This window comes from Laccaria bicolor, genomic scaffold (genome assembly GCF_000143565.1).
Source record: "Laccaria bicolor S238N-H82 LACBIscaffold_9 genomic scaffold, whole genome shotgun sequence".
In the NCBI taxonomy this organism is placed as follows: Eukaryota; Fungi; Basidiomycota; class Agaricomycetes; order Agaricales; family Hydnangiaceae; genus Laccaria; species Laccaria bicolor.
This window is the reverse complement of record NW_001889880.1, coordinates 810195-822892: the sequence shown is the minus strand read 5'-3', so window position 1 is coordinate 822892 and position 12698 is coordinate 810195. Positions and strand designations below refer to the sequence as shown.

Here is a 12698-nt window from a genome sequence, read left to right as displayed (position 1 = left end):
GAGAGTAAGTAAGTACAGGGAAAGCGGTTGTATTTGATTCACCGTTCACAATAATTCAAGTAGACTTTTTCTCATCAATTCCAGTGACCATCACCAACCCCATCATCAACTTAAATTTACAAGTCCCTCTTCCAGAGAGGCCCATTACTCGTCTTGCCAGCACTCATACATTATATCCATCCTCTGTTATCACTTGCAATCTCTACGAAGAAGACGCCCATTATTGATTTGATGGAGCGAGAAGCTCAGGAGTCCCGTTCCTTAATGGCGGCAATAGATCCTTAAAATCCGGGCAACCAATAACAAAATGTAACCACAAGCACATGTCAAAGGTTGGCCTGCAGTTGTGGGGAACGTTGTGCACGGTTGAAACGCCAGATCCTGTCAATGAAAGGGCTGCGGTACCGTCGACCTCCTCCCGTGGTCGCAGCCTTACTTAGAGCTGACGGTGCTCCTGAGTCCTGAAAGCCTGACCTTTGGATTTCTACGTCGGCACTCGCAGGCGCGTTGGTTATCGTACTAATAGAAATAGAGTTTTGCATTGCAATGTGGGTGTACGCCCTACGCGTGGGTCCTGCCTGGGGGTGGGGGGGCAGAGAGCGGCGGCAAGCCTCTCAGTTTTGCTCACAGAAGGACTGGTTGATATTTGCGGGCAGACCAGGTGTCCTGAGTATATATACTCATGGACGACCAAACTATGCCCGTATAATTAACGATATCAAGTCCTACATACTGACAGTCAAGCGAAGTCCATAGCCGCATTCTTACTGGGTATCACCAGGGACCGGGGTATTGTCCACCCTCATTTCCATCGCAAGACCCCACCAATAATCAACATCAGGCATCCGAGAGAAAGATTCAGGAAAACCATACTGCACCACCGCATCATCCAAAGACCCCAGAACCGAAGAAAACAGAGGGAGGCATTCAGGCACCCTCTCCCGAATCAAGGCATAGGCACGACTCCTGTGAAAGGCTAAAATGTGGTCCACCAAACCCTCTACAGGACGCAACCTCGCAGGGCCTTCGGTTTCGTTCACCCATCGCTCAAGAGATCCCAAAAACCTCTCAAGTGCACGACGTGAATCAAGGTCAGGCAATTGTGGATCACGGAGAATGATGACGAAGATGTACCACGCAGCGTCCATGTCTTCCTGCTTCACGTCTTTCTTAGAAAGCAATGAGGAGAAGCAGTATAAAAATTGGATGTATATATCTAGAGAAAATATGGTTAGACAATGGACATTGCATGAGGGTTTAAAGCACTGGACGAACCTTTTGGTAGTTGTTTCACATCATGAAATGTGCTCACGGGGCATGTAACACCGTCCTTCATGTTGTAGCTTCCAACTGAGCTGTTTCTGATGCGCACATACAACTCTGTGCGGTGAGGCAGAAGGAATTCATGTAATTGATGATTGTGTTCCCGGAAGTATGAGAGCACATGCGCTGCAACGATATCTTGATGGATTACAGGATCGCGAACTACGCGCAGTTCGCTCGGAACAGAAAGATCTCCTTTGGTGCGGAACAGTAGCCGTAGTGCTTTGACCGCAGGCAAAGAGTCGAGATCCCGAAAACAAGCTTGGACGGCACTGAGCCAAGGGATGCTATGCAGAGACGCCTCTGCAATCCATACTAAGCCTCCAATTATATCGTGGCTATCTGTCGTCAAGCAGGGCTCTCCTGCGGCGTTCACAGAGAAAGCCTCGCGTAGTTGCCACCAATAAATATCGTACTGAAGCCAATTGCGTACTTGGGAAAGGCATCTCAGAACTCCACGTTTCGTAGCGATACGCTGGTTTTGACCTCTCATATATTGATCAATATATAGGGCAAAACGCGCCGAGAAAATGGCGACGCGATAAAATGCCCAAGACTGTGGTGACTTGTACGGACACTGGGCAATACGGAGGTGGCGATCCTGAGTGATGATGACTTGTAAAGCGGGAAGCACTGTTGTCACAGCGAGAAACAACATCGGACCTGCGACGACAGTAGTGACAGCAATTGCAACCTTGTGGTTCAGATGCCATAATAGGTCCAGGAGACCAGCCAGAAATAAGACAAGACCTCCCTGAAGGAGCAACGGAAGCACCGAAAGAATGCCTGGCACGCGCCATTTCAGCAAACCCTCATAGCGCATTTGACGGAGGGCAACAGAATCCTTGGGAGGCAAGTTGGCGTCTCGTTGAAATTCGCGGAGCCATTGCATGCAAACGATGCCAATCGAGACAGTCGCCAAACTCAGTGACAAACTGACAAACCAGAGGATGTTTATCCGCTCTGAGTGAGCTGTTACAGAATTTCCCTTGAGCAGCTGGTATGACTCAATTGTAAATGCAGTAACCACTGCTGAGAAGAGACCTGCCTAGATAGAATACGGATGGTTGAACATTCGTAAAAAGACTAAAATCGAGAAAAAAGCTCACAAATATGAGAAGGTTCTGTATTTCGTCTTTCCATACGTCACACATGTCCTTGTCGAATTTCCCCACAATGCCATTGCAAGTCATCCATGGGTCGTCGTCTGTTTGAGAAAGTGGATGTTGGAATTGTTCTCCAGATCGCCAGGTCTTTATCTTTCCAGTAATGTTAGTCGAGAACGTATGCTACTCGATCTGTTTACACACCTCTTCGGGCCCTTCAATAAACGCCTCATCTTCCGAATTGTAATTCCCAGCAGATTGATAGCGTGCACCAAGAGGCGACGTCTTCTGAGTTTGAGAAGGGGTACGTAAGGGAGGAGGCTTGATATGCTACAGACATGTCAGTGTAAGTTAGGTCGACGCCATTGATAATATTTTCGCTTACTTACCAACGAAGGACCTGGGGGTGCGCTAGTGTCGTTATGCTAGGAAAGACAAGTTTTCATGCTGTGTCCTTGTCGAAGAGTTAAACATGATAAGCGCACCTACCGGCGATGCGGGAGTCCTGGTGGCACCACCTCGACTCTCCATTCACCTTCAATGGCTGGTTCTGGTAGTTGATGTAATGATTGTTTGGCATGGGCGACGCATGTCAATAATTTACCTTTCTCCCTTCATCCAATCCACTCGCATCTTCAGAACAACAGCCCCAACCATCCAAGCAGAATTTTCAGACAGACCATAAACCTGCGAATGAGGTTATTTAAATAATCCATTTCAATCTTGTGTTCTCAACTTATTTACTACAAACAGATCTTCATCTTTGTTCGACCACCTCCATCAAAGTCGATTCATATGCAGGTACAGCTCGTACCCTCAGTCCACCATTGGATGTCGTACCCACGGGTGGGTACGAGCACAATAGTGCTCTTACCGACGAAACGGTCGTCCTTGTCGTTTCCAATTCGACAACCGTTTCTACCTGCCCGACTATCATTCCTTTTTACAATCTTCAAGCCCATAATGTAATGACCAATGGTATCGTTGATGCTGGCACTGACGCCAAAATTTCTGAATTCCAAAAACGCGATATGGAACTCATAATCTGGCTGTAATGGAACCTGTAGAAGTTTGTAGAGGGAGGCGAAGTAAGTGACACCCAACAAAGGGAGCTTGGCGACCTTTGGGAATGCGGCGGGCTTCCTTCAGCCAGGAACATCCAGTAGACCCGCCACATCTTTCGCAGCTTCCTCCGCCGTATCCCTTCACTCAGAAACAATACCCATTGCACCACAGCTGCAAGTCATCCTCACCACCGACGTTTCAGTTCACTCAGTTCACCCCAACTCCGTCTTCTTCCACACAAAAGCTCAGTTTGATGAACCCCAGCGGCAGCCACCGCGAAAGTCTTCAATAGCCGGAGTGTTACGACGAAGGATTCCCCTTTCAATGGTGCAGACAGGGCTTCCGCACTAAAATTACCTGCCTTTGCGGACCTTTCCATGTTTCCCGCTAAAGAACACACAACGAGCCCACCAACATCCCCGGCCTCCCAGCAAATAAACCCAACTTAACGGGCACCCCAGACCCCACGTCCCGCGGATGTAGATCCAAGTCCAAGCTCCCCCAGTAGCGCCATCCAAAGGCCACAGTCGGAATTGAGCCTGACCAATGCTATATCAAGTTCCATTAAAAACCGATCAAGTGCAGTGATGGGTGACGGTATCGTGAGGAGAGAAAGTCGTGAAGGATCGCCGAAATCCACTTTGTGCGGGAACAACCACAGTGCACTAAATTTGGCCGGAACTGGAAGTCTCGGCAGCGTGGATTCACTCTCCCAGACTGCCCCTCCCAAGGGCAGCAGGGGCTTCTTCCCATCCATCCAGCTATGGAGTCCACAGTAAGATCAAGCTCAGCGCCTTCTCCACAACTCCGACTTCGATTCCCTATCCTGGGTATCCATGCGATTTTTGTGTCATCAGCCACGACCCCGGATTTGGGTCCCCACTTGTTACGGGGAGCGAGGGCACGACGTTGTGGGTGCATCAGCAGGAGAAGGAGAGTAAACACCAGCTGGTAGGGCTCCGGAAGAATTGGGTTTTGAGGCCAATGTAGATGCTGAAACCAGCCGGAAACAACGAGTGGAAACGATGCAATTTTTTTCTGTTTTCGTTCTTTTCGTTTTCTGTCTGGTTCCTCGGTTGTCATAGCCTTAGGGCACGGTGGTAATGACACAGTTGCGAAGACAATATGACTCATTTATTTTCACGGCTAAATATCATAGATCATTATCTTGATTCGCATTTTATTGACATCGTTTTTAACAAAAGAGGGCAGGCAGCCTTAGAGAAACAAAAAATATCCCAAACGGAGTCGAAACATACAGTATACTGGCAAAATGTATTATATTGTACCCATATCATTTGCCCATATGGATAAAGGGAACCCAACGTCGGAATGGAACACCCTGTGAACGGAGTTTCTTGACTGCAAGGTGAAGGGCTAGGGCAGACTTTGTCATATCAGGTTTAAGAGCTGGTCTTCCATCAGGACTGCCAGAGAAAAGTTCTTCATAGAATGTATCCACAATGGTAGGTCCGTCTTCGTCACTCATTTTCCTAGCCCAATAAACACTCTCAGAATGTATTTCCAAGGGAAAAATGCTAAGAACAACCTACCACATAGTAGCAATGACCCGCCGAAATCCGGAAAAGATCAAGCTTGCACCTATGCTCATTGCCTCATCTGGTAGATTTTGATCACCTACAGCCGTCTCGCAGGCACAGAGAAAGGCAAGTGATCCATTTGGCATCTTTTCCTTCATGATTCTCGAGATTCGGAGTAGCCCATCATCGAGTGTGAGCCCACTGTCAAGTGGATTTTGTGGATTTTGATTCCCATGGCATGCAAAGTGAACGATAGACACACTCGAAAGATGGGAGGCAACGGCTTCAACTCCAGCAGGTACTTCGGGAACTCCTAATTTGATGAGAGCTTCGGAGGGTACATGTCGTTGAATGTTTTCTAGCTCCATTCTTGTATAACGAAGCCCTTTAGATTGGATCACAGCCATCATTTGGAATGATTGGGTGGTGGGAGCTGAATCAGGAGCTGAATCCAAAGCCAGAAGTGCCCCTATGGTTGGAGTATATGAGGAAATGAAGTAATCTGGAGCACAATCAATAGCTAGCTTGTCATCATAGCAGCCTGCGGCATGGATGGGGAGGAAGGTAAAATGACCAGTTGGGCACCATTGCAGAACAGTCATTTTGTCCGATTTCTATAATATTTTGTGAGTAGGTTGATCATTTGCAGAAATATATTGACTGACCTTAATATTGAGAACATTAATGACTGGCTTCACCAATTCATCCCACAGCATCCTCAAAACGGATTTGAACAGGTCATCTGAAGATCTAAGTTGAGTATCGCTGCTAACCCTCCCTGCTCGCTCTTCTTCCAGAAGCTCTATATTTATGTCTTGGGTTTGATCAATGAGCAACCGTGATATTGGTGACTGAGAGCCAGCTATCTGAATCTTATGAACAAGTTCCTTCAATGTTGGAGTGCCTAAGTTTGGAAGAGGGATGTGATGAATGATTGTTGATGTCATGATGAGGCAATGGCTTTCATCATCATTTGCGATGAGAATGACAACTGGATGTTCTGATGCAGCTGCTTTGAGTGAGGATAGACGGGATGGGCATAGAAAGTCCTCAAATCCACTCAATTTCCTAACTTCATGAATAGATTGAGCCCATTCTTGGTTAAGGTGATTGAGTCGGGCTGCTTCCTGCTCTATAGACAACTTCTTTCTGTTGTCTGAAATCTCAGAAAAAACATCACGATGAGACCCAATCTCCAGCTTAGTTGCAATACTTCGTAGCTTATCTGCCAATTCCGGTGCAATCTTGTGAAGTTGATCAAAGGGTGAGCGGAGAGATAGAACCTGTGACCAGAAGATACTTCGTCCTGCTTCTAGAAGTTCTATGGCTTTGTCTATACATCCAGAGCGAATAGCACATCTAGCTGCATCCCGAGCTAAGCCATCACTACCTGCAGTCATGGCGTCCTGTCGTGATGCTACATCCAAGCTCAGAGCAGCCACCCGTGGTAAAGCCTGTATGGAAGCTTCATAAGCATCAATTGCAGAGCTATGTTGATTTCTATCTGCACAACGTGTCCACCCCCTTGCAACACGGAGGCGATTTGATGGAGATTGGAATGGGTATTGGGTAGCAGCGAGGAATAGAGACATTGCTTTATCAAGATCACTTTGCTGACCTCCTTGCTGAAATTGGGTTGATAGTGCAGAAGCAAGATTGTGAAGGGAGCTGGATCGGTCAAGATGGGGTGGAAGCCGGAGCTTGAGAGCTTGCCTGTGCAGAGAAATGGCTTCATCAAGATCACTTTGCTGACCTCCTTGCTGAAACTGGGTCAACAGTGCATTTGCAAGATTGTTGAGTGAGCTGGATTGAAGGGGATGGGGTGGAAGGAAGAGTTTGAGAGCTTGCCTTTGCAGAGAAATGGCTTCATTGAGATCACTTTGCTGACCTACTTGCCGAAATCGGATTGACAGTGCAGAAGCAAGATTGTGGAGTGAGCTGGATCGAAGGGGATGGGGTGGAAGGAAGAGCTCAAGAGCTTGCCTGTGCAGAGAAATGGCTTCATCAATATCACTTTGCTGACCTCTTCGCCAAAATCGGGTTGACAGTGCAGAAGCAAGATTGTGGAGTGAGCTGGGTCGAAGGGGATGGGGTGGAAGGAAGAGTTCGAGAGCTTGCCTTTGCAGAAAAATGGCTTCATCAAGGTCACTTTGCTGACCTCCTTGCTCAAATCGGGTTGACAGTGCAGAAGCAAGATTGTTTAGTGAGGTGGGTCGATTGGGATGGGGTTGAAGACGGAGCTCAAGAGCTTGCCTGTGCAGAGAAATGGCTTCATCCAGGTCACTTTGCTGACCTCCTTGCTCAAATTGGGTCCACAGTGCATTTGCAAGATTGTTGAGTGAGTTGGATCGAAAGGGATGGGGTGGAAGAAAAAGCTGGAGAGCTTGCCTGTGCAGAGAAATGCCTTCATTGAGATCACTTTGCTGACCTCCTTGCTCAAATCGAATCACCAGTGCAGAAGCAAGATTGTGGAGTGTGCCTCTGGATTGCAGGGGATGGGGTGGAAGTCGGAGCTCAAGAGCTTGCCTGTACAGAGAAATGGCTTCATTGAGATCACTTTGCTGACCTCCTTGCTCAAATCGGGTTGACAGTGCATTTGCAAGATTGTTGAGTGAGCTGGATTGTTTGGGATGAGGTGGAAGGAAGAGCTTGAGAGCTTGCCTATGCAGAGAAATGGCTTCATCAAGATCACTTCGCTGGCCTCCTTGCTCAAATCGGGTTGACAGTGCATTTGCAAGGTTGTTGAGCGAGTTGAATCAATTGGGATGGGATGGAAGTTGGAGCTTGAGAGCTTGCCTGTGCAGAGAAAGGGCTTCATCAAGATCACTTTGCTGACCTCCTTGCTCAAATCGGGTCAACAGTGCATTTGCAAGATTATTGACAACAGCTGCATGATTCTCACTTCCCTGAGGTAGTTTTGCAATCCCTCTCCTGAGAAGTGTCACTGCAGTATTTAGGTAAGCCATGTTACCTGACATTGTGAACTGTTTACAAAGTTGATTGGCGAATTTAAGTGATTCCAGAATACCTGTGGAAGTTTTAGTGCCTCTGATAGTTGAATCCAATGCTGTTGGAAGATCAGAAATATCCCCCATTAAATCGAATCGTGTTGCTAACAGCCCACAGATCCGGAAGTTCATGTTTGATTCTTGCTGATCTGGCTTCATGCAACATTTGCTAGCATCTTGCAAACTAGAAATTGCTTCATTCAGGTCGGTCAGATTATAGGAATGGTTAAAGCGGGCATATAGTGCATCAACCAGAGTTGTTAATGCAATGAACCAGCTAGTAGATGCAGCTGATAATTGTGGAAGTGCCTGTTGAACAAGGAAGACAATGTCATTCAGAATGTGAAGGGAAGTTGACTTCTGGAAGTTTGTCAACAATCCCTTTGCCAGGTTCAATGTGACTTCTGTGTCTGTCTTGTCCTCTAGTTGGATAGCAGTATTGGTCTTATTCTTCACTAAGCTAATATATGTTGTCAAGAATGAAATACACTCACTTCAGGGCTTGCCTCTTGGTCTAAATTCCAACCCTTGACTATCTCATTGTGAAGAGTCAAAGATTCCATCAAATCATGTCTGTGATTGGTATACATGAATCTGACACCCAACACGGAGGCAAGATCTCTCTTGGCAGCACGGTGGAGCAGGTGTGTTGCTGGGTGGCTATCTTTAACTTGACGGAACAGGAAGACCACATTGTTTAGCTCTGAAAGCGATAACCCTGCCTTGCATTCTGCCATGAGCGAGACAGCAAGATTGATCATTCCAGACACATCATCCTCGAGCTCCTGCAGTATAGGTCATTTTAATCACAATCTCAAGAAGTGAGACAACATCATTTACTTACATCGGTAGCGATAGTGTTCCCATCAATGTCTGTTGTGCGTCCAGCTGGGCCAATATCTGTGACCTGCTCTTCATTAGCCTACCGTGATGCATTGAATGTTGTAAAGGTAAAGGATGTACTAGTTGAGGGCTCTCCTGTGCACTGGCTTTGGTAGCGTCACTTTCTCCAACTGGGGTCTGTATAAATATTGTTAACAACCACAAAAGATATTTCCCTAATTCGTGATACGTACGCGAGCTCCCACGATATGAGATCCTAGCTCTTGGATGGAAGGACTATCTGATTCGTTATAACTATCGGAGGGTAATTTTGACTCTGGCATGGTGACGAGATGTTGTAGAGGTTGATTGAAGCTTGTCGATCAAGAAAGAGGTTTGGTGGAAGTTGGTTGAGATGAAGGTTGTAGATAAAGGCTACAGTCGTGGACAAGCAAAGCCCACTAATAAAAATGGAAATTATTGATGGCTACCAAAGTGCCCGGAAAACGTGCAGATACGTTGAGGGAAGCTTCTGGCCAAATTTCAGCCAAGTCTCACGAGCCGTTTTGGAGAAAATGGCCATATACAAAAATAGACCCTAGATTTTTGGCCGGACACCAAAAAGTGCCAAGAAAAATATGAAAAATAGCGGAATCGCTTCCTTTCACGGAGAACAATCTGCCCATCAAGTTTCGAAACAATTTATCGAGCGGTTCTTCTGGAAAAAATTGCCAAACATTGACCCAAATTGGGCACTTAGTCACTTTTTGATGTGACATCTATCACGGGACTAAGAAATTCCATCACACTAGGCTTTCGAAATGCAGGGAAATCCCTTTCTGATAGATTCTTTGCCCTTTCTGAGTAGCTTCCAGCCGAAGCCCAGCACAGGTACCAACTTTCGATAATTTCTGGCCGGTTTTGACCTGTTTTTCTCCCCAAATGTTGCAGTTTTTTGGTCCAAAATTTTGGCCACACCAATTCCTCGTGGGAAAAACATCGGAGGTGCGTTTTTCGACGCATTTCGCAAATCTGAGCCAGAATCTGGAAAAATCTCAGCTCTAGATACATTATTTACCAAGATACCAAATTAGTGGGCTTTGCTTGTCCACGACTGTAGACTCAAAGAGACGAGATGGGCGTACAGCTTACTTCCCACGTTATTCCTTCCTCCAACTTCTTCTGTTGCCACACGGGTGCACCTAGCACGAATTCATCGTAGGTTTCCCCTTTCCTGTCCCAGCCATCTACGTCCCTAAATTTCCTCTAGCTCTTTGTTATCTTTGTCGGTGAAGGACCCGAAAACCCACTCACCACCAAGTTGGCAAGTCACTGTTCATCCAGAAAGTCCTCGTACAGAATCATGGTGTGTAGCCTTCCCTTTAGCCGTCCGTTCACTGCCCTCATCCACCCCCAGGGACTCGGGATCGACGCCATCGTACCTATATTGCTCCCAACCTGCCGCATACTTGGACAACGAACGAATACGTGAGCCCTTCACTGGCTGTGGTGGCAGTCGTGTGTCTTTTTTCTTCTCTCGACCTATTGCTCCTTTCTAAGCAGTCATTTATCTACTCCTTAGCCTGACATTGATCTCCGAACGCATCTCCTTCTCCCTTCCACGGCGATAGGTCGTCCCTAGGCAGCAGTCGCCTCTTTGTCTTCCACCTCCTATAAAGCTCTCCAACGTAGAAGGTTTATACTCTGCGATGAATGGAAATCATCTTGGATCTGGGACTCGAGGAAGAGACCGGTTCTTGATCCAGACCTATTAGGTAACTTGGCTGAGGTTAGAGTCTACATATCTGGTATGTGATTCATCCGTCTTCGCTTGTCCCCTCACGTTCTTTCTCTCGTTACGGACCTTAGTGTCCTATTTCTGTTTTCTCCTGCACTCGCCCCAATGCTTCCTCTCGTTCCCGTCTTCTTTCTGTGTCGCACTATGTGTATCACTAACGTCTAAGTCGTCTCACCAAGAAAACAGATCCTCAGGCCAGGTCGAATCTCCGCTCAAAACCAGATCATGAGGATTTTCTGTATCGGCATTGTCTTCGGAACCACATCGCCGCCCACAGTAGATGGAGAGCGGAAAAAGACGGATTACGGACCCCGCCTGGCGCTGACATTAACCCTTCCCTCCAAGCGTATCTGGAGGCAAACCAGTCGCCGCCACGTGTTACGTTATGGATGAACAATATGCTTTTTGTATGTTTTCTCTCTGCTTCGACCTTCATTCGTTTGGCGCTCGCCTTCTCTGTCTCCACATTCCCTACTCCACTCGAGCCTTCATCTACTTCTTGAGTTCACGCATATTGCTATCTCATATGGATAAACTGGATCTAACCCTCTGAACATCTAGGTTAACAACGCGGGATTGTCCACCATTTTGTGGTCGCTGAGGGTCTAGAATTCAGGTCGGGAATCCTGCCCTCGCGTTTCTGTATGGTGTTGAATAGTCTCTCTGACGAATTTCGGGCAGACTTCACTGCTCGTTATCGTTCCGAAAATCCAATTTCGTTGATTACCGTGTATCTTGTAAACCGTAGGCATAAAAGTTTACAATGGGCATGGAGTCACTTAAGTGTTAGAATGAGACCATACTAAAATGTGCGCCTTTGATTACAGCCTCCTTTCCGAGTCTGAGATGTCTCAGGCAGTCCCACAAGGTTCATCTACCTTCAAGGTCTCTAGTGTCCGTCTTCACAAAAGATGGGTGATCCGAGCGATCTACGCTTTGTACCCTCCTCTTGCGCCACCACCCCCATCGACTGGACCAAAGTCCCTGAAGCATCCTCCTCTACCACTGGGGTGAGTACTGGGAGCCAGACGCCGAGTCTGACGACTCAGAATCCGAGGGTGATGGTGGGACCTTAAAAACACACCCACTCCCTGCGACCATCGACGACCTTGCAAAGATGTTCGACGCATTCAAATTTTTTGGCTACATGATAGGCGAACTATGCACGCTCCTTCTCGACATCAGCGAGTTTGGGCTCGCCAAACCCCGTTTTTCTGCAACCACTGTTGGTCTTCCAGTAGGCCCACGCTTCTACATGAAGTATTTGCAGGAGGTTTGGTTCGTCCTTTTCGTGCCAGAGTCCAGGGATGCGATCACTGGTTTCAGCCCGAACATACCACACGCTGAGGACTCGCATGAAGACGCGGGGATTGCGCATGACAAAGCATTGGCTGAGGATTATGACGCGAAGCTCTGTGAGGAGGTCAGACGGATCGGAACCTTCGGAGCAGTCACCTCCAAAAGGTTGGCTGGGTGGGAGAGTTCTACACTGAAAAGAAACTTGGAGCTTGCACAGATGATGAAGACATTCATGCCAGGACTTGGCGCCTGGTGGGTAATATGATGCAAGTGTTTGGAAGCTTGTGGTGTGAAGTGTCAAAAACATCCATAATGGTGTTACTCGAAGAGTTTGTAGAGTCCAAGCACTGTGGAGTCTGATTTCGGTTCTAAATGTTGTACTTTCTCCGCTGCCACGATCGAATTGTGTTTGCCTGTGTTCATTCTGCGCCGAGGACATGGTTCGGGATAGTCCAGTGAGATCCTTTGTTCGAGCTAATTTCCTTGATCATGCGATCTGAAAGTATAGACGGCTAGTAAGTTTGTCAACGTGTGCAATCACCCATTTGCTTGAGTTCGGCAGGAGTCATGATTCGAACTTGATCCCAGACGCCAACATCTGAAAACCTGTTTGGATGCAAGTCATTGGCATTCCATGGAGGGTGCCATGAGATTCAGCCCAGTGGTGCATTGAAACGCAACCGATCAATCGGATATAAGCCAGAGAATAACAGTTTTATCCAATTGCTGAGCCAAT

General features: G+C 47.2%; 3 protein-coding genes across 3 annotated transcripts; 1 reads left to right on the top strand and 2 right to left on the bottom strand.

The window, feature by feature from the left end:
• Positions 1-326: 326 nt before the first annotated feature.
• LACBIDRAFT_326147 (uncharacterized protein) lies at positions 327-2960 on the bottom strand (the record flags this gene model as incomplete). The annotated part of the gene is made up of 8 exons (XM_001879703.1): positions 327-519; positions 629-725; positions 779-1216; positions 1276-2371; positions 2433-2582; positions 2634-2759; positions 2819-2854; positions 2919-2960. The coding sequence occupies 8 exons, from the start codon at positions 2958-2960 to the stop codon at positions 327-329; spliced, it is 2178 nt and encodes a 725-aa protein (XP_001879738.1).
• Positions 2961-4788: 1828 nt separating this feature from the next.
• LACBIDRAFT_318922 (uncharacterized protein) lies at positions 4789-9209 on the bottom strand (the record flags this gene model as incomplete). Its single annotated transcript, XM_001879702.1, has 8 exons — positions 4789-4987; positions 5048-5649; positions 5701-7743; positions 7828-8487; positions 8538-8828; positions 8888-8950; positions 9007-9063; positions 9120-9209. The coding sequence occupies 8 exons, from the start codon at positions 9207-9209 to the stop codon at positions 4789-4791; spliced, it is 4005 nt and encodes a 1334-aa protein (XP_001879737.1).
• A 2365-nt stretch (positions 9210-11574) lies between these two features.
• On the top strand, positions 11575-12413 carry LACBIDRAFT_326145 (uncharacterized protein; the record flags this gene model as incomplete). Its single annotated transcript, XM_001879958.1, has 3 exons — positions 11575-11673; positions 11781-12218; positions 12300-12413. The coding sequence occupies 3 exons, from the start codon at positions 11575-11577 to the stop codon at positions 12411-12413; spliced, it is 651 nt and encodes a 216-aa protein (XP_001879993.1).
• Between the last annotated feature and the right edge of the window lie 285 nt (positions 12414-12698).